Here is a 27,297-nt window from a genome sequence, read left to right on the forward strand (position 1 = left end):
TGCCTTTGTCGAGTAACCAGAAGATGTTGTGTGATTGTTTGTAGTTGCCAATTTGACAGCAGCACAGTGTTAACTCAACTATGCGTTACGGTTTTTTTCTCTTACAATATCTATTTGGGTAGTTTCGTGGAGAGCCTGATCTGCCGGCATGTTGTAGTAGTAGGTTTTTAAAGTACCCGAACTAGATTAACGAACGTTACGTTCTTGTTCTGCAGCTTGCACAGTTTATTTTACTTGCTGAGACACAATTATTCTGTAGGGTACGTTGTAGGTTATCTTTAATACATAAGTACAATGTTAGAGGGGGACACTGTTATTCAGTTTCAATGTTGTGTCACTATAGAGCGCCTTAACAAAGCCGGTCTGGCTGCAACAAGTCGATCTCTTCGACGTGCCTTAATCAGTTTGGAACGAAATGAATTTCAAGAAATTGTTATACGACTGCATGATGGCAAATCTCATCAGAACTTCACACTTCATGATCTGCAACTGTTTACACGTTTTTCAAAGGATGGCAAGTGTACCGTGAAAATTCTGCCTGACAACATCCAGATTTTAATATCAGACTGCCCTCCAGATCAACTATACATTTTTATTAAGACTTTGAGGATCAAGCATCTGGCATGGAAGTCAAGCAAGCCTTTAAATGATCGGGACAAATTTCTCGCTGGACTTCCACGGAGTTTTGTCGCAATCAGTCCTCTCCAGCAAAAGGATGTAGCAGTGCTAGAGAGAGCTCATGGTAAGAACACAGCCAGTGACCAGCGGCTCGCCGGGCGCACTGAGAGAAACTGCAGTGCGATGAATGGACGTCTACAAGTTAAGAGACCAAGAGCAGACCATGATGATAGTATGGTATGTATGCGATTTGACCTGCAATTTAGCCTATTTTAAATCGTCTATTTTTCTGTGAGAAGGTAGAAGATATGGCCATCTCCCTTACAGAAAATAACATCACTACTTCAAGTAGGCCTACTATCAAAACTGCAGTTTTGGAGGAATTATTGCAGGAAATGCAACATTTTGGACATGATCAACTGCATTACATTACATAGTAAGGTAGGCCTACTGTAGCCTACTGCAGAAATGCAAATAATATTGTACTGCACTGTAGCCTAGTCTACTTCGAACAAAAACTGCAGTTATTTCTTGTAAGGGCCATATTGTCGGCATAAGCTCTTTTAAGGAAAAATAGGGTTGTGGCGATAGGCTAATCACCATTTTGTGAAATGACTGGGCTTAAAGCAGCACTATGCAAGTTTTTTACCTTTTTAAAGCTGCAGTTTTTTTGAGCATATTAACTGAAACCGACACTAAGCTCCGACAGAACTAAATCAGCCGGTTTTAGAAAAAAAAAAACACACTTTTACCTCCACCTAGAGCCTGTTATTTGTTTTGCAAAAATCCACAGCTCCCTATTCTTCTGGTCCAATCAGACCAGGGCTGTGTGAGATCTGACCGTCAATCACAGTCTGATGCATACTGACAAGCATAAACTCAATGAGAGGGTGCTCGGTGGTAGTGGGGAAGGGACATGAGAGTTGTAACATTCAAAATGTTGGCTAAGTCCAGCTTTAATAAAACAGCTTCGAAGCCAATTTGATGGTAAATTAACTTGTAGTAGGGGAATCGTTCCCCTACCATGACCATGGGAAAACCAGCCTTGCAACTGCAGGTCTCGTCGACCCGGATATATCTTGCGAGAATCGTGAAACATAGCCTTGGGGTATTCCATCAACCTGCTAATGAAGGCAGCGATTAACAGAAATAGCCTGGCTTAAAGTAGTGTAGACTTAAACTTGATGCTGAAGCCGTTCCATTAACTTCAGCTAGCTCCATCTTGCCGTTTATTCAAGCAATCTTAGGCAGCTTCATGTTTGCTCGTGCACAATGTAGAAAAGTAGACCAAAACAAACGTCCCCTTAGAATTAAAAGGTTCTATCAATATTTTTGTCAAAATTGAGTTATTGACATATTCTAATTCTGTGACGACGACAAGATCGGTGAGTTGTTTCTTGGAGTTATGCATTTTTGGACATTATATCTAAAGAGTTTATGGCTAATGGTGAAGGGAATAATCCACATTAAATTGAATGATGAGCCTTTTGTCATTAGTGCCATTCAAGTTGGCACTACAATGAGCTAGAGGAAGCAGTATACAATGCAAGACACAAGAAAATACTGTCATCGAAGCTCACTTCAATGCAAAAGTCGGAGACGGACACTCTTGGTTCATATGGTCTTAGAATCACAAAAAAAATTAAATAATTTGCCCTGGGGTGTCCACACCTTTGCGTGCAACTGTACCATCAGATGAATATCCAAGATGGTGCTAAATCTAGGTGACACTAGGGGAGAGTCGGATTGTCAAAAGTGTTGAATTGTTGCTTTAAGGATCCATTAAAACAGCTTTGTGATTGATCCTCAGTTTGGTGAAAAGAATTACTAGACAGATACAGTGTCTTCATGACCTACAGAAGATAGAACATTTTACTCTCCATGTATCGTGCCTTTTGAAACTTACAGTATGCTCAATTCCTTGTTACAGAATATATCTCTACATCCAAGAAAAAAGCCAATTATTGCTTTATCCTCTGGACGAAAACTCAGCAAAGAGCAGTTAGCTGTCTTGAATGCCGTCCTCAGTGGAAAGAATGTCTTCTTCACCGGGAGTGCTGGTACATTTATTTTCATTTCATTTAACAGGCTGACCCTTTTTATAAAAAAGACCAATTGCAGGCACAGCCCTCCTGGAAGAACTCCAGGTCAGTAAAGCTAGTGATCTGAATTGGATGATTGATCAGACAGGATTATTTAGTTAGTTAGTTAGTTTGTTTATTTGTCCTTACATAGGAAATTAGTTTTCACATACCATACAAGCCTCACAGACATGAAATACATAGGTACACACAGACATAGGTACACACAGACCTATTTGCTACTGTTCAAATAAAGACATGCCTTTTGTATCTGTGTATGGACTCAGGATTTGATGTATAAACATAACTAAAATCTGGGGCAATTCATGTCGGCAAAGATTATATTCCGGGACTGTCACTCAAAAAAAAAAAAACGTGGCAACCCCAATGTAGCCTGTGTTACCCAAAATCTTATAAATTACCCTAACAATTCAATTTCTTCCTTGATATTTTTTCAACAACAACTGTGCCATTAACATATTGGTTAATTCATATTTCTTCTTTTAATAACTACTTTCACAGGTACAGGAAAGTCTTTCCTGTTGAAGAGGATTATTGGATCCCTTCCTCCCAAAAGCACTTATGCCACTGCAAGCACAGGTGTAGCGGCATGTCATATTGGGGGAACAACATTACACAACTTTGCAGGTTTGATGGATTTACCTAGTAAACCTATTTAAAACTTTTGAGTAGGCCTCGCCTGTACTATTGGCAAGAAATACATTTTTGAAGTACCCTGGAAATCCAGAGTTCTCGCGAGAGCACAATTTGAATTGTGCCCGCAAGATACTCTGGCCACGAGCAATGATCCAAATTTCTTCTATCTCTCGAGCGAGAGGGACCAATCAAATCGGTGTAGGCGGGACAAAGGCGAGCTACACTGATGAATTGTTGTGATTGGTCGTAGCGTTATCCAACTGCGTGCAGTGGATATATATATATTAGCACATCAGCACATATGCATAACCCCCTCCATGCCACAGCCGAACTGTGGCCACACTTATACATTTTCTTAAATAGTTAAATATATAGACTTTACTTTACTTTATTTCTGCATTGTTGCACTGTTGACTTACTCATTTGCACTATCACCATGACCACTATCATCATTGCACTACCACCATGACACTCATTCACACAGAGCACCTTAGAGCACCTTACCATACCTTACTATGCACAGAGAATCACAGGCTCAGTCCCTGCCTCAGTCATTGCAAGCGCCTCTGATTTATTAATCACCACTATGTGGATACTGTTTTTAGAATTGATTTAGATTAAGTGTTAGTATAATTTGTATTTTTGTAATTTGTATTTTAGTATATTTTTATATATTGTATTAAGTGTTAGTATAATTTGTATTTTAGTATATTTAGCATATTCTTTATCTTCTACTGTCCTTACTGCTTAGTTGTGTTTTTATATTATATACTTTAATTACTCTTTCTGCTGTTAAAGAATGTGTTTGTATTGTATGTATGCTGCTGCTGAGACCTTGAATTTCCCCTGGGGATCAATAAAGTATCTATCTATCTCTATCTATCTATCTATCTATCTATCTATCTATCTATCTATCTATCTATCTATCTGTGAGAGTTTCAAATGCATGCTTGGTGCCGCCCCTCGAATTGGGCCATTTTCATTACTCGTGGCCAGACCCTTAATCTGAAAGATTCCAGGGTCTGGTTTACCAGGCTATTTTTGAAGGGGAAGAACTTTGTATCACAGGTGTTCAGTAGACTGTCTCTTGTAAAATATCTTTGAAAATACTTTTTTTTTTTTTTATCCCTGGCAGGTATTGGGTCTGGATCAGGTTCTCTGGAGAGCTGTCTTGAGTTGGCTCAGAGGCCTGGTGTTGTACAGAACTGGCTCAGCTGCAGACACCTTATCATTGATGAAATATCCATGGTTGACGCCCAGTTCTTTGACAAGTTGGAGGCTATTGCTAGGTAAATGGGCCTTTTGCATTTCCTTGTCACAGATTAGTGATGGAATGGTTTGAAAATGTAAAAGGCACGTTTATTGATATTGTGGTATCTATTATTTACAGGAATGTCTGTGTTTGTCTGTTATTCGCATATCCCAAACTATTCATCTGACTGATTCCATATTAAGCAGGTGTCTTGCTACAGGCTTGAGAGTTTGACGTTGTTTGGATAAGGGTCATTCTATGTTAATTCAACCAGGGCCCATGCACTTAGGTCTCAAAAAAAATACCAGGTGTACCTATGTTACCCAGGAGACACTGTAAAATTACTTTTATGTAAGATCAATACTTTCCAAGATACAGCCAGTTTTACGGGGGGGGGGTGTCGATTTTGTTCAGCTTCTTTTTTTGTCAAAGTTCACAAGCCCATAGCGCAAGAACTAAACCATGTAGGAGGCTCAAATTTTGCATGCTTGTACATAAATAGGAATAGTATATAGCAAACTCGTCACGTTTGGTCTGGATGATCCTGCATTGTCATAGCTGTCCCTCAAAGTTGATCAAAATTTTATTATTTAGTATCCTGGATCCATGAAATAACTGGCCTTTAAAAATAAAAATCTGCCTGCCTCTATGGGAATTTAACATAGGGGTGCCAATACTTATGACCCCTGTATTTTATAGGATACGAAGATATCCGTCTTTCACTGTAAGGCTTGTATTTTATGATTTGCATTTAGCAAAAGCCCCAGACAGCAGCGGAGTGGTAATCGGAATTCGTTATTTGTAAAAGTAGTTTACTTCGTCCTCCTAGCCTGGACTGTGCGATCGCATCCCCTTACTTTCACTTTCCGCTGCGCTCATAGTCGGCATGCCGGTAGCCTAATAACGTGGGATGCGTAGCATGAATTTGGTACAGAGTGGGCCAGATGAGTGACCGCGGTATAGTCTTAAGTAGCCTAGCTTTTTTGCTAGGCCCAAGGAAGGCTGGCAATGTGGAATATTCCGCTGGTTGGTGCACAAGCAAGTGTTCAGATTGGCTGTCTATCCGTCTTTTACAAGGAGTTTTTTGGAGCAGATCTTCCTCATAACTACGGTAGCCTAGTCAGTCTTAGTTGTCCACTTTCATCAGGCCATATATAGCCTACATAATATTTTTTATGTAGAAAATGATATATTTATTTCTGTACGGACACATGGTAAACTGTTTACTACACCCCCCCCCAACCCCCACACACACACGATAACATTGTCCATCACAATTAATCCATACAATTAAGGGAACATCGCCCAACCCTACTGGTGAGATGTTAACCTGACCCTTGACTTTTCTCCTTGCTTCAGGTCCATCAGAAGGTCCACAGAACCATTTGGTGGTATTCAGTTAATTGTGTGTGGAGACTTCTTTCAACTACCACCCGTAGGTAAAGGAAAAGACAAACCACAGTTTTGCTTCCAGGTAAAGGATCAAAGTCTTCCACTGTCCTAAGCCACAGTATGTTTAGAAACTCCTAATGTGTCAAAGTCAAAGTCAAAGTCAGCTTTATTGTCAATTTCTTCACATGTTCCAGACATACAAAGAGATCGAAATTACGTTTCTTCACTATCCCACGGTGAAGACAAGACATATTTTGCCAATTTTAGGTCCACAGACAAACATAACATTCAAGTAAACAAAAAAGTAAGTAAATAAGTAAATAAGAGGGCACATATAATAATGAAAAAATAAGAGCAGCAAAATTTGGTTGAAATTGTGCATAGACAGTCAATAAAATACTAGTGCAAAGTCAGGCCAATAAAAGGCTTGGGTAGTTCTGTTTGACCTAAGTAAGAAAGAAAGTGGCATAGTGGTGCAAGTTATGTAAGAGCAGCAGAAGTGTTGTGTTTTCAAGACAACAACACCAAGTTGTAAAGTGTACAAGTGTGCAAAGTGGAGTAGTGCAGGCGGCCATTTTGGGTCCAATGTCCAGGATGTTATGTAGCTGAGGGTGGAGGGGGGGGAGAGGAGGGGAGAGTTCAGCATCCTTACAGCTTGGTGTATGAAGCTGTTGGTGAGTCTGGTAGTGCGGAGCGCAGGCTTCTGTACCTCTTCCCAGAGGGCAGTTGATCAAACAGATTGTGAGCGGGGTGACTTGCATCACTCACAATTTTGGTCGCCTTTGGCGGGTGAGGTGGGTGGTGTAAATGTCCTTCAGGGAGGGGTGAAGCACCAATAATCCTTCCAGCTGTGTTCACTATGCGCTGCAGGGCTTTCCTGTTGTATTCAGTGCAGCTTCCGCCCACACGGGCGATACAGCTGGAGAGGATGCTCTCAATGGTGCCTCGGTAGAATGTGGTCATGATGGCTGGTGGAGCACTTGCTCGCCTGAGTTTCCGCAGGAAGTACAGGCGGCGCTGAGCTCTCTTCGCCACCTTCGCCTTCGTCCTGTACTTATTACATTGTTTTTGGGATTTGTTTGTAATGTAGGCAAGAAGCTGGAAGAAGTGCATTCAGCTGAATATGGAGTTAAAAGAGGTGCGCAGGCAGACAGACCAAGCCTTTATCTCTCTGTTGCAGGCTGTACGAGTGGGCAGGTATTATTCTCTTGTCTTTTCAAAATGTTCAAGCACCTAATGCACGATCAAATATGAAACTAAGTCTGATTACTAAGTAGAGGATAATTGGTGACATGGTGTTTGGGTAGCAGAAGTTAATGCACAAGAAAATGACTTGCTTTGTTGCCACATTCACTACACTACGCGTACATTGCCCTTTCCCTGTTTTTTCCCTGCATACTGTACATTGCCCTTTGGTTCCCATGGGCGAAAACCCATGAAATTTGGCACACACAACAGGTATCTGACAAAGCTCTAAGGACAAAATGGTGGCCCAGGGACTCTCTAGCCGCCTTACGTGACGGACCCATTGGTTGGCGTATAGTTTCAGGTACACACACCAAATTTGGTAGGTGTGTGTAACTCCCAAAGATGAAAGAACTTGTATACATTCTATTAGCCACGCCCACAGGAAATCAAACAATCAATTTTTATGCACTTCTCTTAGACGATTCATCTGATTCATGTCAAAGTTGGTGTACATGATGACAAGATGTTGCTGATTCTAAATTACAACGTTTTTTTTAGATATGTTGTAATTATGCTAAAATGGCAACACAATTCATTTAAATATCTCGCCAGATAAACAGGAAATGTGTCAAAAATTGTCCATGCATTGCTTGACATGACTCAAACTTCATAGATTATTGACAAAGATGGTAATGATGATATGCACATGGCATGCCCATAAAAGAACATGCAGTGGATTACCTGCCATATCAAGAGCTCATATTTGATACAAAAAAGAATGAATTAATAAATAAATAAATAAATAAATAAATGGCTAAATAAAATAAATAATAATTTAAAATACATTCGTTTACATTTAAAAAAACAATAACTTTTTATTATTGTCCAATAGTGTTCAATCAAATCAGGACTAGAGTTGAAGATGTTTGCCCGAACCCGAAGGTTTCGGTCGGGTTCGGGCTTAATTTCTATCATTTCACACAGGCTCGGGCCAGTATGCGCGATAGGCTAAATGAGCGGTGAGGTGATGCGTTTCGATTAGCTGCGAGAAAGATGCAAAAATGGATGCTAAGGAGGTAAAACGGAGGCTGGCCTCTGGCGATTACATTTTAGTTGATTTGGCAAAGAAAGCAAAGTCTGAGGTGTGGTAAAGTTTTGACGAATAATGAGCCAGTGGGTTAGCCTATGTGAAATCCAAAGAATGCAACATTCTGCAGAAAGACAGGGAATTTGTCGCTGATAAGGCATGATGATCAACGCTTGGCCACACCTGCCAGTGCCCAGGATCAACTTACAATCACATCGTTTGTTACAGCAACAAAACCCAACCCTGCAAAGGGGAAACAAATGGTTACGTAAAGATGTACTTACTTACTTAAAGCTTTTATTGTCCCCTAAGGGCGATTTGGTTTGCAGCAAGACATCCATAGACAACACAGGACAAAAAGTACAACATGAACACCCAATGGGTGAAGAAAAACATACAGTACATGCAGATAAGGCCTTTTAATATCGTAAATGGCGAGTGGTTTGAAGAGCTGGCGCAATAACGAATTAATGTCGGGACTGCGTATGGGAGGGTTCCCGCAAACTTCAGAGTGCTGAGATGTTATGATGTTACAGAGGACTTATGCTATTTTATTTCTTTGTTCCAACTTCCAAGTGGCCTAGCCTACCTTTAGTCATGAATAAATTATGTTAAAAAATGTATAAATGACTAAAAAGAAGGCAAAAGAGCTGCGCGCGTGCAGACATTTGAATAATGTCGGGCTGTAAACGGGTTTTGGCTTTTAAAAAGCTGTCAGTCTCGTTCGCCCTGTCAGGACCTATTTCTCGATAATGACAGGCGTTCTATACATTATCCCTTACGTAATTGTCATACTGTTGTTGTACAGTAACTGGATTATGGTGTTCGCTGGTGAGGATGCCTGACTTTGCAGCTGGAGTTAACATAGCCACCTCCTTCTGTTGCACGTGTTCAGCCTGCCGTTCACAGCTTAATTTAAAATGTGACGCTCATTGACAGCATTTGAAGTGTCAGATCCTCTGTAGCTAATACCCACAGAGTAACATGAGTAACGCCAGCAATAAACTAGATGTACCGCATAGCGGTACAAAATATGATCCCTGCACATTCTCTCCACAAAAATAAATCATGCTTGTCAATTTGTCTCCATCTCCTACTCCTGCAACTCATGTGCATGTAAATGAGTGTGTGCATGTGTGAGTTTGCTTTTGTGTATATAAGAGTGTGTGTGTGTGTGTTAGGGTGCTGTGGGTGTGTGTGCGCGTGCATGTTTATGTGTGTGCGGGTGTTTGTGCATGTGTGTGTATGTGCTTACCTGTCTTTGTGTGTGTGTGTGTGCGCGCGCGCGCGCGCATGTACTGTATTTGTGCAAATCACAAATGAGTGGGTATGGGCTAGGTTGATGCGGGCTCTTGAGACTAATATACCATAAGCATTTTATCATCTTGGGTGCAACGGTTCAGGTAGGGCTAATTATTTAGCCTAGCGCAGTGGGGGAGTGGCCAACAAATAACCACAACAACACATTACATTTATATAGCGCTTTTCTCGATACTCAAAGCGCATCACATGGATGGGGGGACCTCACTAGTAACCACCACCAATGTGTAGCACCCACCTAGGTGATGCACGGCAGCCATTATGCGCCAGAACGCTCACCACACACCAGCTTGAGGTGGAGAGTGAGGGAGTGTATGAGCCAATTACAGTGGAGGATGATTAGGGGGCCAGATTGAATGAGCCAGGTTGGGAATTTAGCCAGGGAACCCCCTACTCTCTGCGATAAGTGCCATGGGATCTTTAATGGCCACAGTGAGTCAGGACCTCGGTTTAACGTCTCATCCGAAGGACGGCATCTCCTACAGTGCAGTGTCCCCGTCACGGCACTGGGGCATTGGGATCGATCTTTTTTGGCCAGAGGGAAGAGTGCCACCTACTGGCCACCCACCAACACCACTTCCAGCAGCAACCTAGTTTTCCAAGGTCGTCTCCCATCCAAGTACAAATGTCATGTTCCCTGGTGTTTCAGTAACCCGCAATCATTGACCAAAATTGATGACTGTAAAAGAAAAAAACATTTCTTTTTTTATATTTTAAATGACTTGTCCTGATTCTTCCTGTAGATCTTAATGGGCACTGAGGAAGCAATAATTTCATTGCTAGTTTTTCATAATTACTATTTCAATTGTTTCGTATCAAAATTCACTACTTAAGTACAGTATGTGCTTTATGTACACTGGTTCAGACACGTCACATCCATAACGTGAAACTGTCACATCCATAACGGCAGTTTTTTACAACATAATGCATTACAAAAATGATGCATAGTTTCAAAACACTTGTTATGTTCTTCTTAAGTCTCCTTCATGCTACATAGACCAGTTTCAGCAGTTTCCTTCAAAATTCAGAGTTTGTAGAAAGCCTGTAATCTCTTAGCCTAGAAATCTAGACGCACCCTAGTGGCAGCAAATTTAATTCGCTGCCCGGGCTAGTCTAGCAACTCTCCGTTGGAAAAAATAAACTTAGATAGGGCCAGTTACAACATGTATAGAGTCGTTAGGTGGGCTTAACATAATGATTGATGGCAGAGTTGTAACGGTTCGGCGTGAATTCCCTGCTACTTCAAAAACAAAGAAGGTGGATGTTGCTGTTGGCGAACAGCGTGACACGAGTTAAGCTTTTTTTAAGTTGGCATAAGTTTGAACTAGCCAACTAGCTCCGCTGGTGGGAAAACGCATGAACGTGTTTGCTGGGCGATCATTATCCAGAGATATGTCAGATAAAATTCTGTTACTCAACATCCCGATAAAAACAAAACGAAAGTAAAAATGGTAAAAACTTCATAAGAACACATGCACACGCAAAGCCATGTCGGAAGTAGACCCCCCTCCCCAGCTAAAGTTAAAATAACGGGTCATTAGGGGGTCTGACCCTCTCCCATGTCCACTCCCTTGTCAGTTTAATGTTTTCGTGTGTGGAAAATGGGTGGGATAATGTTCAGGAGTCAAATGACGGGCCATGCATGTGCATTTTAAGCATACCCTGCTCTTTAAACCTGTGTACAATTGTCAATTTACTTAATAGTAATGTGAAGAACTTGACCTTCCTGGTTGTCATTCTATAATTCACACTCTGAATACAGCCTGACATTGATGGTGCCAAAGTATCTGTAATGTATTCTATTTGTATTTTGTTTGCACTCTGTACTGTTTGTTTTGAGAATATAAAGGTTCCTTAAAGTATTGAAGGTTTTATAACTCCTAAACCATTTTTAACTTTAATCCCTGTGTATTAATGTCTTGCAATGTCTCTCAGAGTCACCACAGAAATCACTAGCAAGCTCATAATGAGTGCTAACCACAACATTGAGAGAGATGGCATCTTAGCAACCAGGCTTTGCACACATAAAGATGATGTGGAACTTACTAATGAGAACAAGCTCCAGCAATTACCAGGTTTGATTATTTTATCAATTTCAGTATTTCTGTTTCAATTTGCACTTACATCTTTCTTTGCTTTAACTTCATTTATAAGTATTGCATCCCACTGACAGCCTTGTATGCTAATATGTTTCCTCATGACTCGACTGATCTTTATGTATTTGTCTACTTGCTTATCTATCTATTTCTTTCTCCCTTCCCTCCTGTTCTGTCTCTTCTATCCCTCTATTGCACCAGTCTCTGGAATCACCGTTTTTGAGCTGGGGACTGTCAAGGGTCAGGCCTTGACGGTTATAAAAGGACCTTGGGACAAAATAAATTATGTAGGGGTGGTCACAATTACTGTGGGAGTGGGCATTTTGCACTTTTCATGTGCATATTGATATGTCCAGGTCCATATTGACTTGACATGCGCTCAAATATATGAAAATTGGACTTTCGAGGTATTTGTAAAACCTCATAAAATGTAGGAATGTGACTTAGATATGGCCCTATGGCAAGTTTTATCGAAATGTTGATACATTTAGCCTCAAAGAGGTAGACATCTCATTTTCTTAAAAGGTAGGCTGTCCTCATTATAGACCTAAGGAGAGACTTACTCTCTCAAAGTTTCTATTTCATTGAAGGAAATCAAGAATTTGACCAGAAATAAATTCCCACTGAAATCACATAGCATATGCTGCCCTTTCTCTGCTCAGGTACTCTTCATCAATTTGAGGCTGTGGATAGCAACCCAAACATGCTCAGGACCCTTGATGCCCAAAGTCAGATTGGAAATCTACTACAATTAAAAGTAGGAGCACAGGTGAGCATGAGTGTGAGGTTACAGTTCAATTTCAATGTATTGCCGCTGTCACGTCTGTTGTACGTCCCTTTTGTAGCCTGCCTGTACGCCTTCACTCACAGCTTCCTGAGCTGACCTGAGTCAGTTAGGATTTGGTCAAGTCTCAAGTCAAGTCCTTCCTGATAGCCTCTCAGCAGATTTGATAGATGTTATCTCCTCATGCACATGACATCCATTTGGAATTCAAGCTTGAAAAGTTGCCTAATTTTAAAAAAAAAAAACACGCAAGTGAACTTCAGGAACAGGTTTGATGTCAACAAATAATAGTAGGCTAACGTTGAAGGCGCAGTCAGGGATTCCACAGGAGGTCATGCTTGTTTGTGTTTATGTTTAAGTTTATTAGCAGATGCAATTCTGTGCAAAAAAAACGTAGCCTACATTATGTTAACCAAGGAACCAAATTAAACACGCCAGCGAGGTAGCTCGCCCCTACCTTCAGTAGCCTATTCCCAGATAAATTCCACGCATTGCTTCGTTTTTGTTTGTGATACAGGCAATGCTTTCAAGCCCTGTGTTGCTAAAATACCTAGGCTGTGAAACTAAGGTCTAGCTAGCCTATTGGTGGGTTTAATTGAATTTGAGTAATAGGATACGCAACCATACATCTGGAGATAGTTTGTAATTCCTGTAGAGCTCACCAAAATTATAGAAATGATACAAGACACAAGATTATCTCCTATAATCCAAGATACATTTTCTTCGGGAAAACATAATTCATTTCATCCACATATTCTTATGCACCATGCACAACAACGCTACTAAATTAGCTTAAAACCGTGAGAATCAAGCGAGCCCCCCGGGCCGTCACGGCCTTAAAGTGACAGGCACTCAATTCGACTTGCACAGCACCAATACAATGTAATGACATGAAAGAGAAGTCTATATAGGTTATACAGTGCTGTGCAAAAGTTAAGACACCCATGCTGAAATTGACTAAAGGGAGGAATAAAAAACATCTTTTGCCTTTTGTCTCAATGCCTTAATTAAAAAAAAAAATAGGACATAAATTATTTTTGAATGTATCATGTATTGTAAATAATTCTAAATGGTAATAGTTTGTACAGTGGCTAATTACTAATAATGTAAATGAAAGGTAAAAGAAAAACATGAATAATCCTGTACTGCATACATCATGTAACTGCTTGTGTTGATGGTTGTCATAATTTGTAACACTCAATCTGTCCATTTCTTTCACAAAATCCACCAGAAGTCACCATTTAAGGAGTCATTTTTTCAACATTTTCTTTTTTTTTTTTTTTTTGGGGGTTCCTATTCCTTGTCAATAAAATTCATCCCAACTGAAAAGCATGTTTTTGTGAGCCAGGTGTTTAAACTGAATAGTCTGGTAAATACAAAGCTTCCCCCTATGGGAGTAGGCCACTGATGAAAAAATCCAAGCTCATATAATTCACTATTTGGAGACATAACATTGACAGTTCAAATCAGAAATCCTCCAGAATTGATGGTGTATTTCATTCATAATGTTTTGTAATCCATAAAAACACCAAATTAACATCAAAAGGGTTGATATCAAAAAACTTGATATCTGCTTCTTTAAGGGTAATAGCTATTTATTACATGAACATTAAAGTAAAGAAGGATACGGCATTACTGCAGCATTTACTGAAGTTTATTGACAAACTAGAAGCTTATGGTATCAGGAAACACTGTTAGGGCCTGTGTCCACCAATCATGTTTTTTGCACTGATGCTGCGCTCAACTTTAATTTTCAGAGCACTTCAGTCAAGTGTTTATTGTTGCTAGATTCCGAAGTTTTGATTGGTCGACAAGAGAGGTAACATTGACAAGCCCAGCGCTGTTCTAAAAGTTGAACAGATTTCAACTTTCAGCACTGCGGAAAAAAACAGGTCAGCTCCGAGGGCTTTTATCCACGCTTTTGTGAAACGCTTGTGAAAATGCTTGTGAACGCTTTTTCTCATCTGTCCAGAAAGTATTTATCTTGTCAGCCTTTGCAGCAGTCTTGTGCATTTTTTTTTATTATTTTTTTAAATTTTTTTTACAAATTTGAACAAAAGCTGAATTACTTTTTACACTGACTTTTAATGATGCCTCTACTGCCTTGGCCAAGTTGGCTTTTGTGCTTGACCAATCAACATGTAGATCAGTCATGATTCTTATGCACAGGGAAAAGACCTTACCCCAAAATAAAAAAATTAAAGTGCTAGTTCCATGTGGTGTGCACACAAAAACTACAAAAAATAGGGACTACAAAAAGATCCCAGAGTGTGTTAATGCCTATAATGCTTATCTTTGGGATTAGGTTAGCATGATGCAAATTTGATATTCAAATATTAAGATGGGTCTTGGATATGCTTATGCATTGAAAAATTACATTCTTTTGAAACATCTGTTGTGTTGTCTGCAGTCTGCAATAAAGACTCTGTGCCCGTTCAGTCCAAGCAGCAAGCAGCAGCCTTTTGTAGCTGAACTAGAAGCACACCGTTTATGTTACTATTACTGCAAGGGTAGGGTTGCCTGGCTCTAGCATGGCAAGCTAGTTTTAGTTCCCTAGCATAATTTGCTCTACACCAGACATTATGCCAAACGTAAAATGACCAAAGTAATTCCACATAGCCATCACAAACCTTGATCTTGAAAATATAATAATGTTAGTTGAATTAAAAATCGACTTTTCCATAGGACACATGCTCCAGGTGTTGTCTCTTTGAAAGTTTGTGTGAAACCTCTACACCGACAAGGAATGTTTTCTACAGCGTTTCCACCCAGTTTTTGTGTTTCTGTCTGGACGAGGATATTTCTGGAAATAATGTAGAGTGGACGCAAAGGAGAAATATTGATTTCAAAACGTTTTGTTCTCATGTTGATGAGGCCTCAGTCTTGCTATCTATACAGAGTGTGAACCTGCACACCTCTACCTCTACTCCTACTGGGTTTTACTGTACCTGCCTGACTGCTCTAGCTGTTGGCTGCTGCAACTCGAGCTAGGTAGCACTGTTTTATTTTCCATAGCTACAATACTTGGTGACCTCGAGAAAGAGATTTATAGGTGGGTCTCAAAAAATTAGAATGTGAAGTTAATTTTTTCCATAATTTATTTTTAAAAGTGAATCTTTAATATCTTCTAGATTCTATTTAGCCATTTTTTGTTTTAATGTCTGATTATGGCTTACAGCTCATGAAAATTAAAAATCAGTATCTCAAAATATTAGAATAAAGAGGTTATACAATACAGAAATTTAATCCTGACATCTTTAATCTCTTAGTCTGGTTCAGTACACACAACCAAAATCATGGGAAAGACTGCTGACATGATGGTTGTCCAGAAGACACTCATGACACCCTCCAGAAGGATTGTGAATCACAAAAGATCTTTGAAGGAGGGAGAACCACAAAAGGTCTTTGTTGAAAGGGCAGGCTCTTCACAGGGTGCTGTTTCAAACCATATTCGTGGAAAGTTGATTGAAAGGGAAGGAATTGGTAGGAAATGGTGGACAACCAACAAGGATGACTGCAGCCTTGAAGGAATTGTCAAGCCGATTCAAGAACTTGGGGGAATTTCACAAGGAGTGGACTGAGGCTGGAGTGCATCAAAAGCCACCACACAGACGTGTCCAGGAAATGGGCTACAAGTGGCACATTCCTAGTGTCAAGCCATTCCTGAACAAGAGACAAGGTTAGAGCGTCTTACCTGGGCTAAGGAGAACAAGAACTGGATCACTGCTCAGTGGTCCAAACTACAAATTTTACATTTAATTTGGATATCAGGGTCCAATCAAGGTCCAATCGAGGTCCCAAGAGTCTAGAGGAAAGAGTGGAGAGGCACGAATCCAAGTTGCTTGAAGTCCAGTCTGATGTTTCCACAGTCAGTGATGATTTGAGGTGGCATATCATCTGCTGGTGTTGGTTCACAGTGTTTTATCAAATCCAGTCCAGAGTCAATGCTTTTCCACAATATTCAAATTTCTTTGAGATCTACCTGTATGTGAAAAATTACTGGAGTTCTCCTTTAATGGATCCCACATATGTAGCTGTTTGGAGTGTTGAGACAGTTGCCATTACCTTGCTATTAGATTCACATTTAAAGCTAGCTAGCTGGCTAACTCTCAAATGTATGTTTAACCAGTTCATGACACTTCCTACAGGTAATGAAAATGATTTGGGGTCAGGGATTTCATTTTCTGCCCTCTTACATCCAGGTTATGCTGACAAAGAATTTGGATGTTCAGAGAGGTCTTGTCAATGGAGCTAGAGGGGTTGTGCTGGACTTTCAGCCTGGCAATCAAGGTATGTTAATGATAATATGTCAAATCTAGGGCCAGAAGGGAATTCGGATACATTTTTCTGTCTATGTCTATGGAAGAATTAGCCAAGTAGTTACTGGAACGTAGTTATAGGAACAGTCCACTTCGAAACAGTTCTACTAACTACTCTCCCCCAAAACTGGTTTAGCCATTTGCATTCGCAGTGGCCATAGGAACTGATTGCCCATTTCAATTGCAAATTGCTCATTCAACTTGGGTTGACAGTGGGCGTGACTTATAAGTTGGGCCAATCAATGTAGACCTAGGTCACTAAGGGTTCCTATGCGGAAAAGGGAAAAGACCCTGCCCTGAAGTAAGAGCTGAAAGAGTTACAGGAACAGTGGTTAGAGGAACTTAATAATCCCCAAATTTGTCTAGTTGTAAAACACAAGAAAGGGCAAAAAATTGCAAAATATTATATTATAGCCTGCAAAATATTATACTATAATACATAAGCTTATAATACAATAGCCTGCAAAATATTATATTATAATACATAAGCTTATAATAAATGTGCAGTGAGCAGAATTTAGGCATGGCTGCATGTGACTAGGGATGTAACAGTCACCAGTGTAACAGGAAACCACAGTCCCCCAAAGTGGGCGCACAGGCGCAGCATGTAACATGGGCTTGTTGTTGAAATCAGGTGCCACTGCTATGCATATTTCATGTTGACTGCAAACACAAATAAACCTATTAGTCTAAAAAACAGCTATTTATGTTCGGTTGGTAAAAGTACCATTGGCAGTAGGTGCTGTGAACACTGCTCATTTCATCGACTAAGTGTTTGTTATTTATGTTCCTTTTTAGGTCTTCCACGTGTACACTTCCTTTGTGGAGTCACAGAAGTGATTAGACGGGAGCGATGGGTGCTTAAGGCCAATGGAGGCCAATTTATAAGTAGACTGCAGCTGCCTCTTAAATTAGCCTGGGCCATCTCCATTCACAAAAGTCAAGTGAGTACTAAGTCAACTAAAACACCGTGCTTATTTCCCAGACTGTCAGAGGGTTGTTTTACAGCATTTAGAATTTCCTGTAATGGATTTTCCATAGACTTTGGATTGCAGTCTTGTGCCAAAAAGCGAAAAGAGATGCCAGAGATGTGACACATGGCTTGAATTTGAGTCAGACTTAAGATTTACTTACTTCAAACTAAAAATAACTTTGACTTGACTATCAAACTTGATGTCTTTGACTTGTACTAGCAACATTTTTCATAGATTTAGATTAGATTGAATTAGATTCAACTTTATTGTCATTATGCAGAGTCAGACGAGACATCATACAGAGACAACAAAATGCAGTTGGCGTGTAACCAGTATAGACAGGTAGTGGAGTGTAAACAGTATATGGCATATAGTATATATGCTCTTTTGATCCCGTGAGGGGAAATTTGGTCTCTGTATTTAACCCAATCCGTGAATTAGTGAAACACACTCAGCACTGGGAGTTTCCTGAACACACAGTGAGGTGAAGCGCAGTCCCAGCGCAGTGAGCTGCCTGCAATAACAGCGGCGCTCGGGGAGCAGTGAGGGGTTAGGTGCCTTGCTCAACTTCAGCCGTGCCCACTGGTCGGGGTTCGAACCGGCAACCCTCCGGTTACAAGTCCGAAGTGCTAACCAGTAGGCCACGGCTGCCCTACATACTGTATAGTGCAGTGTAGCCAGTAGTATACAGTTAAGCAAGTGGCATGGTTTACAGTAGGGATAATATGTACAGTATATTAACAGTAAGTAGAATAAATGCAGTGTATTAACAGTAAGACCAGAATAAATGTGGCTTTGCAGTAAATCCCAATGTCGTCATGTCCATTTTAATTGTTTGGGATGAGAAAATTATTCTTTTGGGATGTTTTTCAACCAGTGGGACCTGGTGACCTTCTCAAAGTAAATGGTAATACTAAAGCAAGGGGCTACATTAAGATTCTGGATAATATCAGGTAGTCTGCCTAGAGACCTGCCCCAATAAGCAGCATTGGACCATTAAACCACACAATGATCTTAAACATACAGCCAAACAAGGCAAGAAATAGTTAATAGAGTAGTGATGGCAAAGAATCCTTCCTGCCTCAAAACCCGGATTGCTGCTAAAAACTACTATCATTGTGGAGACATGGAGTGGCTTGGTAGGTATTATAAGAACTATTTTGAAAGCCGGGAAATTGCAAACTTAATTCCCAGAAACTACGTGTTCTGTCTTATCCGGTGCTTCAATGAGGTTTAGTGGAACTATTATTTATTGGTTAACTATCTGACTCCATTTTGTATTTTAAAGGCTAGCCACGTATCTACTGTTGGCTGTGAAATGTCAATCAACAATCCGTAATATGTGTTTCCAAAGGATTATCTCTCTATCAAAAACTGTTAATCATATAGGATCCAACCCCAACACCTTTAGCAATATTTCTTAGTTCAGGGACTGGTTACTGGTAAACATACTGAGTTTGATATCGCTTGCCCGTTCATTGACCTTGACATTTTAACCGTAATCAGCCTTTGCCCAGAATTCACTTCAGGTTCAATGATGTTCAATGACTTGGTGCAATTACAGAAGACGGTTCATTGATTGTGCTTGGTTTAACGAGCACTCAATATATATACCATTTAACTAAGAATTCACACATTCATTGGTATCTGATTAAGCAGATTCCTTACTAGAAATATAACCTCCGGAAAGTAATGCTACAGATTAACATAGGCTAACAATTTATTGCAATGTCAGGAATAATCATACACTACAATTTAAAAAAAATCAACACACAATTAAAACAATTAAACACACAGTAAACAATATTCAACACACAGTAAACGATAAAGTATCAAAGACAATTAAATAATTCCAATATATACCTAATAATCAAAATATAACAGACCTGGCATAGATTTCAACAATATACACAAAGGAGTTCTGTTAAGCAGAGAGACTCCCTACATAGAGATTCAGCTACCCAGAAGTGGGAGCCCTGAGAAGCAGGAAAGACTCCCTAACATAGGTTTGACTACAGAGATTGGAGTTCTGTTAAGCAGAAAAACTCTCTGAACTAAGGGCCCGTCCACACGGAGAGGCTTTTTAGGTTAAACGCAGAGGTTTTGCTTCGTCTTGGCCGAGCGTCCAAACGAATCCTGTAAACGCACTGCCCGAAACCGCACTTTTCTGAAACCTGGTCCCAGAGTGGAGAAATCTGAAACCGTAGCCCGTTTGAATTTGTTTAGAGAGCGAAGCCGCACATCGATGATGTCATCGCCACACCTCAGCTGCCCTGGACTTGCACTTATAGTAGGCTATTGCCTAACAATACTAGTTTTCATACATGACATTACCTACAATTACACTCCGTGAAGATAAATATCACAACTGGTGCTGCTTGGAGCCGATAGCTTATGACTTGGTGGACTGAACACTGTTTTTTCCGGTGTTTTTAATGCATTCTAGCTACTGTCAGTGACGCGAGAGAACTTAAGTTATTAGGAAATTGCGGTGTAAGTTTAGGCTACATTTAATTTGTGCGTAGTGCCAGTGTCATTCATTTATTTTACATGTCTTACAACATTATACATGCATTCACAGAAATGAGAGATATAAGCATACAAAGGCGCTTAGAACTCACGTTAAGCCCGATGGTAGCACACTGAATGCAAATGCGCCGATTTGATTTGATGCAGGCAAAGCGTATTGGCGGTTACTAACGAAGGTTTTATAGCAATATTATAAATGTGGCGACCCGAATAGCCTAGAACTTGGGTAAGCCTTGCGTTTAGTAGCCTAATTGCGGTGATAGCCAAAACTAATATGAATCACGGACTATCCTACAACCAAAGAAAGTAAAAGGTGATTAGTAGGCCTACCTCGTTAGCCAAATAAAGGACGGACTGCATCCTTCACAAACCGTAAAATAAAGTTTATTAGTTTTACAGTTGACTACAGTTCACCATCAGTCCACACAAACAATTCTGGTTTCCTTGCACTAGCCATTTTGTCATAGCCTATTCTGTCTGTTTGTAAAGCACAAACTTTGGTCAATTTCTGTAAAGAAACAGTGCCACCTATAGGCCTGGGGTATGAAGTAACGTGTTGAGTTGTGTTGAGATGGATCCGTTTGGACGCAAATATTCTTGATGCGGTTTCAGGGAAGACGGAGGAAAAAAAGATCGGTTTCGTACGTGTGGACTAGCCCTAAGTTCTCTCCACCTTCAAGTATCCAGCCAGAACAGAGGCATCTTGCATTACATTACAAAGCAGAAATTAACATATAGACGGTATTTACATCTGGAGACTCCAGTCTCCACAGGGTATCCTTATCAGATCACCAAGAGGTGGTGGGAGTTTTCCATCAGAAAATGGACCATTTTCTCCCAGATCACAGAAAGACATATATAATGTATGTACTTACTTACTTACTTACTTACTTACTTTACAATTCTACAACTGAAACCCTCTTACTTCTCACACTGAGACATTAAACATGATACTTAACACAGATACATGTGTCATTTGACAGTTACAGTTCAGTTTTCAGTAGTTGAGTTCAGGAGTAGGGACAGACATGGCAGGAGGCTGGGAGTTTCCTGGCAAATGGCAGCTAATACAATAGCCACAATCAAATGAAAACAGGAACCTTGACTTCAAAAGGCATTCTGTAATCATCTGCTTTAGGAATGCAAAAGGATTCAAAAGGCTAGGCTTACCATTTTGAGAGCTGTGATGGCAAATAAAGATGCTTCCATTGTGGTGCTATAAGCGATGTAACGCGGTTTCTAAGCTAATACCATTTTTTTTTCTGCTTGCTGCCTGTGCCCCTAATACACTATAAAAAGAACGTGGACAGTCTAGGCTCCAAAAACGGCCACAAAACAACTTGGGCATACCTTGCCCATAGAAACATAACAAACTGTTCCAGCAAATCACTGACAAGATGCGCGTTTTGGGAGTTTTAATTGCACGGGAGGGAGGGGGAGGGAGTAGCGAGCTAGCTCTCTGTTTTGTTTGAACATGAACAGAAGTGATGTTACCCTGCATTGCTTATAGCACCTTTAACCCTCCTGTAGTGTTCGGGTAAAGTATTTGGAGAGGTTCTTAAAGAAGTTGACAGCAGTGCTGGTTATATTCTATGCACTTCTTGCAAAGCCATTTAAAAGTATCACAGCCACAGAACAGGCACGACCAACATGGTTTATGGAAGCATATGTGTAGCTTTATTCAAATGAGAATGCAATCTGCAATATGCAATTCAAAAAGACATTACATTATGCAATTGCCCATTCATTATGCAATTTAATATTGCAATTTGCAATAATTTCCAACAAATTGTATTTTAATTTGCAAAGTGTCCTAATCCTAAATCCTAAAATCAATTTGAATAATTCTGGTTGAAAAATAGAATAAACATGGATTGAATTGCATTCCATTTTGCCATGGTACTTCAGTCTCAAAATGGTTGGTTACAAATGCGGCACTGGTAAGCCAGAGTAGTCAGACCTCAAGCAATAGATTGGGCACTGACCACTTGAACAACTTGTTTTAGGCTAGGCACAATGGGCCTCATTCAACAATATCTTCCTAAGTATTTTCTTAACTTTGTTCTTAAGAAGGTCCCACGAAAACTCTTAAACAGATTCACAAAGGTGTTCTTAAACCTCAGATTCGTTCGCATTTTTGTTCTTATCATGCTAAATCCCATAAATGAGTGTTTATATTTAGTAGTTAGTATAAAAAAAAGGTGTTATTTGCTGTGCTAATTTATTTCAAAATACTTTAATGCTTTGTAAAATAGTGGAATTTATTTTATTAAAAAATAAGTATATTTTTATTCAAAAATATCATAAATTAAAAAAATATAGTTATCATTTAAATTCTATCATATTTTACACCTGCAGAAATGATGAAATTGCAATAACCATTTATTTTTCACAAACAAGTCAGTTCTCAAATGTGCGTAAGAGTGCTTTTGAGTGTTCATAGATTCTGTTCTTACCTAAGAACAAGAAAACATTTGTGAATAATCATATACACACACACACACACACAGTAAGCAATGTGACACGAGTGGGAGTAGTGTTGGTAAAGGATATCACCACGGTTGTAATTTGGCCCTAAGTACGATGCTGACGGCCTTGTTTACACTTTTTTGTTTACTACATTACCATACATGTTTACTTAATACTTTAAAAATAGTCAGAACAAGAAAGACCCATAAATGAGTATGTGTCCAAACTTTTGATTGGTACTCTAACTCATGCCTTAATTCATTATCTCAATTCATATGTGGTCATCATTTTGTGTGTGTGTGACAGGGCATGACTTTGGACTGTGTTGAAATTTCCCTGGCACGGGTGTTTGAAAGTGGTCAAGCATACGTAGCCCTGTCTCGTGCACGAAGCCTGGAGGGGTTGCGGGTGCTTGACTTCAATCCACATGTTGTGAAGGCCAACCAAGATGTCTTGGCATTTTACAATAAAATGAGAAAAGAGAGGCTGATTTTGCAGGTGAGTGCCTGCTCCCCTACACATTCTGTTTCCATTTTACTTTTCTGGTTTGTCCTTGCAGTTTTTCCTTTGTCCTGTGCAGTCTACTCCTCCTTTCTATTACTGTAGTAATAGTATGTTTATGACTGACGATTACAATCAATATTGTTTTTATTGTTTCCCTAAAGGTTTTTACCATGTTGGTAACAAGTTGCCGCTTTTTTGAAAAGGGGTTCCAGAGTGAAAATATTTTTAAATGCCACCCTGGCGTTGCTATATAGACAGGCAAATCACAACTTTTTGAAAATGTTGATGTCAGTCCTGACCATTAAAATGCAAATGAACGGAGCGTCTACTAAAAAACACAAGGAAGAAGAAGAACGAACAGAGCCAGAGCAGGGAGCATACAAAGAGGAAGGAGTTAGCTAGTGTTAATTTTGTCAGACAAGAGGAAAAATGTTCGTCAACAACCTTTTTTTCCATGACTAAGATGAGATGATGACGAGACTGCACTAATGTCCTGAAACACTGACTATCTTAAGATGCATTATTGTTGACGAAAAAGACGAGACTAAAATGTTTTGCATGAAATAAAAACTAAGATAAAATTTCTCTTCCATTTTCGTCTACAAAATGAGAAGACAGAATAGCGGTTACCTTTTCAAAATATTCCGAATGAGTTCATGGTTCATGCGCAGCAGCTTTCCTGTAGGCTAGTCTATGTGCTGTCGCTGCAACCCTGTGGCTGCAGCAGGAAACTAAATGGAACAAGAACCCTGGAGATTTCTGCCAGAGTTAGGCTTTATGCCACAATGCTACATACCCAGAAGTTGAAGCTTCTCTCATACATATACAAATGAACATCCCCCAGAATGTCCATACGAAAATTTTCAGCAAGTAATGTCAACTATTTAACTAGTTACACTGATGATGCAAAGTTTGCTAACAAGTAAGCTAATATGGAACGTTCGCTAGCAAGTTAGCTAAGATTGAGAGTTTGTGTTGTGTTTGGGCGCATACCGCCATCTAGCGTGGCGGAGTAAAACATTCATACTTGGGTCCAAAAGAGTGTTTCTCAAACTTTTTCAGAGGAAGGACCACTTAACTAATCAATAAAAAAGAAACGCACGGACCACCTAGCTAAAAAAAAAAAATAGACCTAGCAGTATATTAGCCTAGACAATACTCACTGAACCACCTTGCTTATTGTCTTTGCACTTTGTTTAATTGTGTCAGAGGATTCATATTATTTAAACTGGCATATCTGACATAGACAGTGTTGTAGAACAGTTTGAATTTACATACAAGTTGGTTCAATATTGCAAACAACTCATCTATATTATATTTTACCACGTCTGCTCATGGACCACCTGGGATAGCTTGCGGACCACCAGTGGTCCCCGGACCACACTTTGTGAAACACTGGTCTATGAAGATCATAACAGTGGTCCAGTCAAATCTTTTACTGTCTATGGCCAAATCCCCGCCGAGCTATAACTGTAGCTCGACTTACCTGTGCATGTACTGACTGACAAAAAAATCAGAATGAGTAATTATAACAGTCGAGTAGCTCTGTGGACACACAATATTGTTAGAAAATTGAGATGTGTGAAACACTATTTGACTGAAATGGTAATCAGAAATAATTTGTTTAAAAAAAGACTAAAATGTTTTGACTAAAACTGACTAAGACTAAGATGGCTTTAGTTTTCTTTTGACTAAAACTAGACTAAAATGACGAGACTTTTAGTTGACTAAAACTTGACTAACAAAAATGATATTTGAATGACTAAATATGACAAAGACTAAAAAGGACATTGTCACAAGACTAAGACTAAATTAAAAATAGGTGACAAAATTAACACTAGAGTTAGCTAGTAAAGTAAAATAAAAAGTAGGGCTGTCAAAATTAACGCATTAATCACAGCGATTACAAATGATAACGACGTTACAAAATATTAACGCAATTAATTGCGTTAACACATTGTTTTTAGCCTACCTATTTCCTTTATGGGGGGCTGATGTCATGTAACTGAAGCTGCAAGATTGTTTATTTTATTGTTTATGGAGTTAGCTGAAGATGGAGAGGAACGTGAGGAGCTTGTAGGCGAAAAGTTTCAGTTTAAAAAAGCTGCCTGATCAGTGCTGCCGCTACCACCACACGCATCACGCACTGTGCGTAGGGCACCAAGAGACAGAGGAGGGACCATCTCTTGTTAGAGAAAGTTTACAATGTCAACATGAACCAACAGCATGTTACATAAAGATGATACTTTGCGCACAAGAGGGAGAGAAAAGGAGTGGCAGGTTCCAGCTGGCTTGTCATTGTTGATGATAATTGATATCTCCTTTTAATACAAGAAACTTATAAAAATGAAATCGTGAAGGTAAAAAAAATGGCTAGTGGAAATTCTGATTGGCTGGTAACTTTCAAGTTACCAGCCACACTGGCTGGTGATCAAAAAAGTTAATTTAGAACCCTGAATATTAGTACACTACCTTGCGTAGGAAAAATAACAATGAAGGAATTTGCTTTGCTTTATTACTTCTGTTTCTGTAAGAACTGAACTTTCTGAACAAGAAACAAACCTTCTCTCTCAGAGTTTATAGACTGAAGTAAAAATATTTCAACACTTGCAATTGTAGACCAAGGCAGACCAGGGGCCTCAGTTCAGTTTAGGATGGCATTTAGGATTTTTGGTATTACAGAAGCGAAAAGTCAGTTTCCTAACTGCATTTAGGAAAAAATCCCATCTTAAAGTGTAATTCCAGTGAAAATTGACCCACCGGTGTTTTTCTGCATTAAAACACATCAAATAGGCCGTGGAGACAGTATTTTTCATCGATCAACTACTACAGAGCTTGCTCCGGTATACGCTATAGCCCCAAATAGCAAACAGTGAATTAGCTAAAGGCCATGAGCAAAACGCTTCCCAAATAGCATTTTTTTAACCAGTAATATTGTTCAAGATCTAGTTAAGATCTAGTTAGGATATTTTTCTGTAATGAGGCCCCTGGAGAACAGGTGGCACTGTCTTAATGGGGTCATTAGGCTGACATTGCCGACAACATCGCACCTGATGTGTGGATGCATAATTTAAAATAGAAATTAAAGTCAAGAAAAATCGTTTGCAGGCCATGACATTTGATAGAATACTATTAAAACCACTTCTTCCATATCCTTCTTAAGAGTGGACCAGAAATAGCCTCACACCAGTGTAATTACCAGTGCCAGAGAATTTGCCATGTCTCTGTAAACCAATTATTAGAAGACATGGATATCTTGAGTAAGCATAGGTGTCACAGTTTGGCCATGTAACTTCAAGAACAGAACAATAGAACATCTCTCTAGAATCGTGACTCATTAACTTGGACTTTTCCTTTCCTTCGCTTCCACAACAAAAGCATTTAACAAGCCACGAGAAGTAGGCTACTTACAATGGCAGAGTGAAATATTAATATACATCACGACTCTAGGGGGAGCTCTACAGTCGCCAAAAATACCTGAAACGGCATAGGATACCTTTTAAGCATATTATGATTTCAATTTGTTTCTCTTAAACAAACTGCTAACATACTGATGTTTTCCCTTTTTTATCTATTTGTTTTTAGTCTTCCATGGATACGTTTTTGGGCCCATAACAAGCCAAATGAGAGGACGGATTCAAGTCGTATCTTTTAATTTCCTGCATTTTTTAAATGGACACTTACAGTTTTACATCCACATGGATCTGAAGCTTTTAATAAAAAAGGTTTTATTATACAATTTCAGCCTGTTCTTTTTAACTCTTAAAAAACAGTGTGAATGGTTATGTTACTGTTCGTCATTCATCCATAAAATATGTATAAATCCTTAAAGCCACACCAAGAAGTCTAACTAAGTACTGAAAATGTAGGGATGTTTACATAGTCAAATCTGATTTGTACTAATCATCTAGTCAATTATTTTTTAGTCTCTGGTGTAAGTGACTTCAGACTCTGCCACTGTTTGTAGCTGGTCATGCTTTCCATGTGTGGCATTCTGAAAACATCTGTTTTGTTTTGCTTGTTTTTA

General features: G+C 39.5%; 1 protein-coding gene across 3 annotated transcripts; it reads left to right on the forward strand.

The window, feature by feature from the left end:
- pif1 (PIF1 5'-to-3' DNA helicase homolog (S. cerevisiae)) lies at nt 1–27,004 on the forward strand. 3 transcript variants are annotated; one of them, XM_048245824.1, is made up of 13 exons: nt 1–855; nt 946–1,059; nt 2,549–2,678; nt 3,222–3,347; nt 4,492–4,645; nt 5,968–6,082; nt 7,091–7,197; nt 11,531–11,670; nt 12,354–12,460; nt 16,678–16,765; nt 17,593–17,738; nt 23,073–23,264; nt 26,856–27,004. In XM_048245824.1, the coding sequence occupies exons 1-13, from the start codon at nt 295–297 to the stop codon at nt 26,883–26,885; spliced, it is 2,010 nt and encodes a 669-aa protein (XP_048101781.1). In that variant the 5' UTR covers nt 1–294; the 3' UTR covers nt 26,886–27,004. The 3 variants fall into 3 exon arrangements, with proteins under 3 accessions (XP_048101781.1, XP_048101782.1, XP_048101783.1); XM_048245825.1 differs by having other exon boundaries at nt 12,354–12,448; XM_048245826.1 differs by lacking the exon at nt 946–1,059.
- The last annotated feature ends 293 nt before the right edge of the window (nt 27,005–27,297 follow it).

This window comes from Alosa alosa, chromosome 6, assembly GCF_017589495.1.
Source record: "Alosa alosa isolate M-15738 ecotype Scorff River chromosome 6, AALO_Geno_1.1, whole genome shotgun sequence".
NCBI classification, from domain to species: domain Eukaryota; kingdom Metazoa; phylum Chordata; class Actinopteri; order Clupeiformes; family Clupeidae; genus Alosa; species Alosa alosa.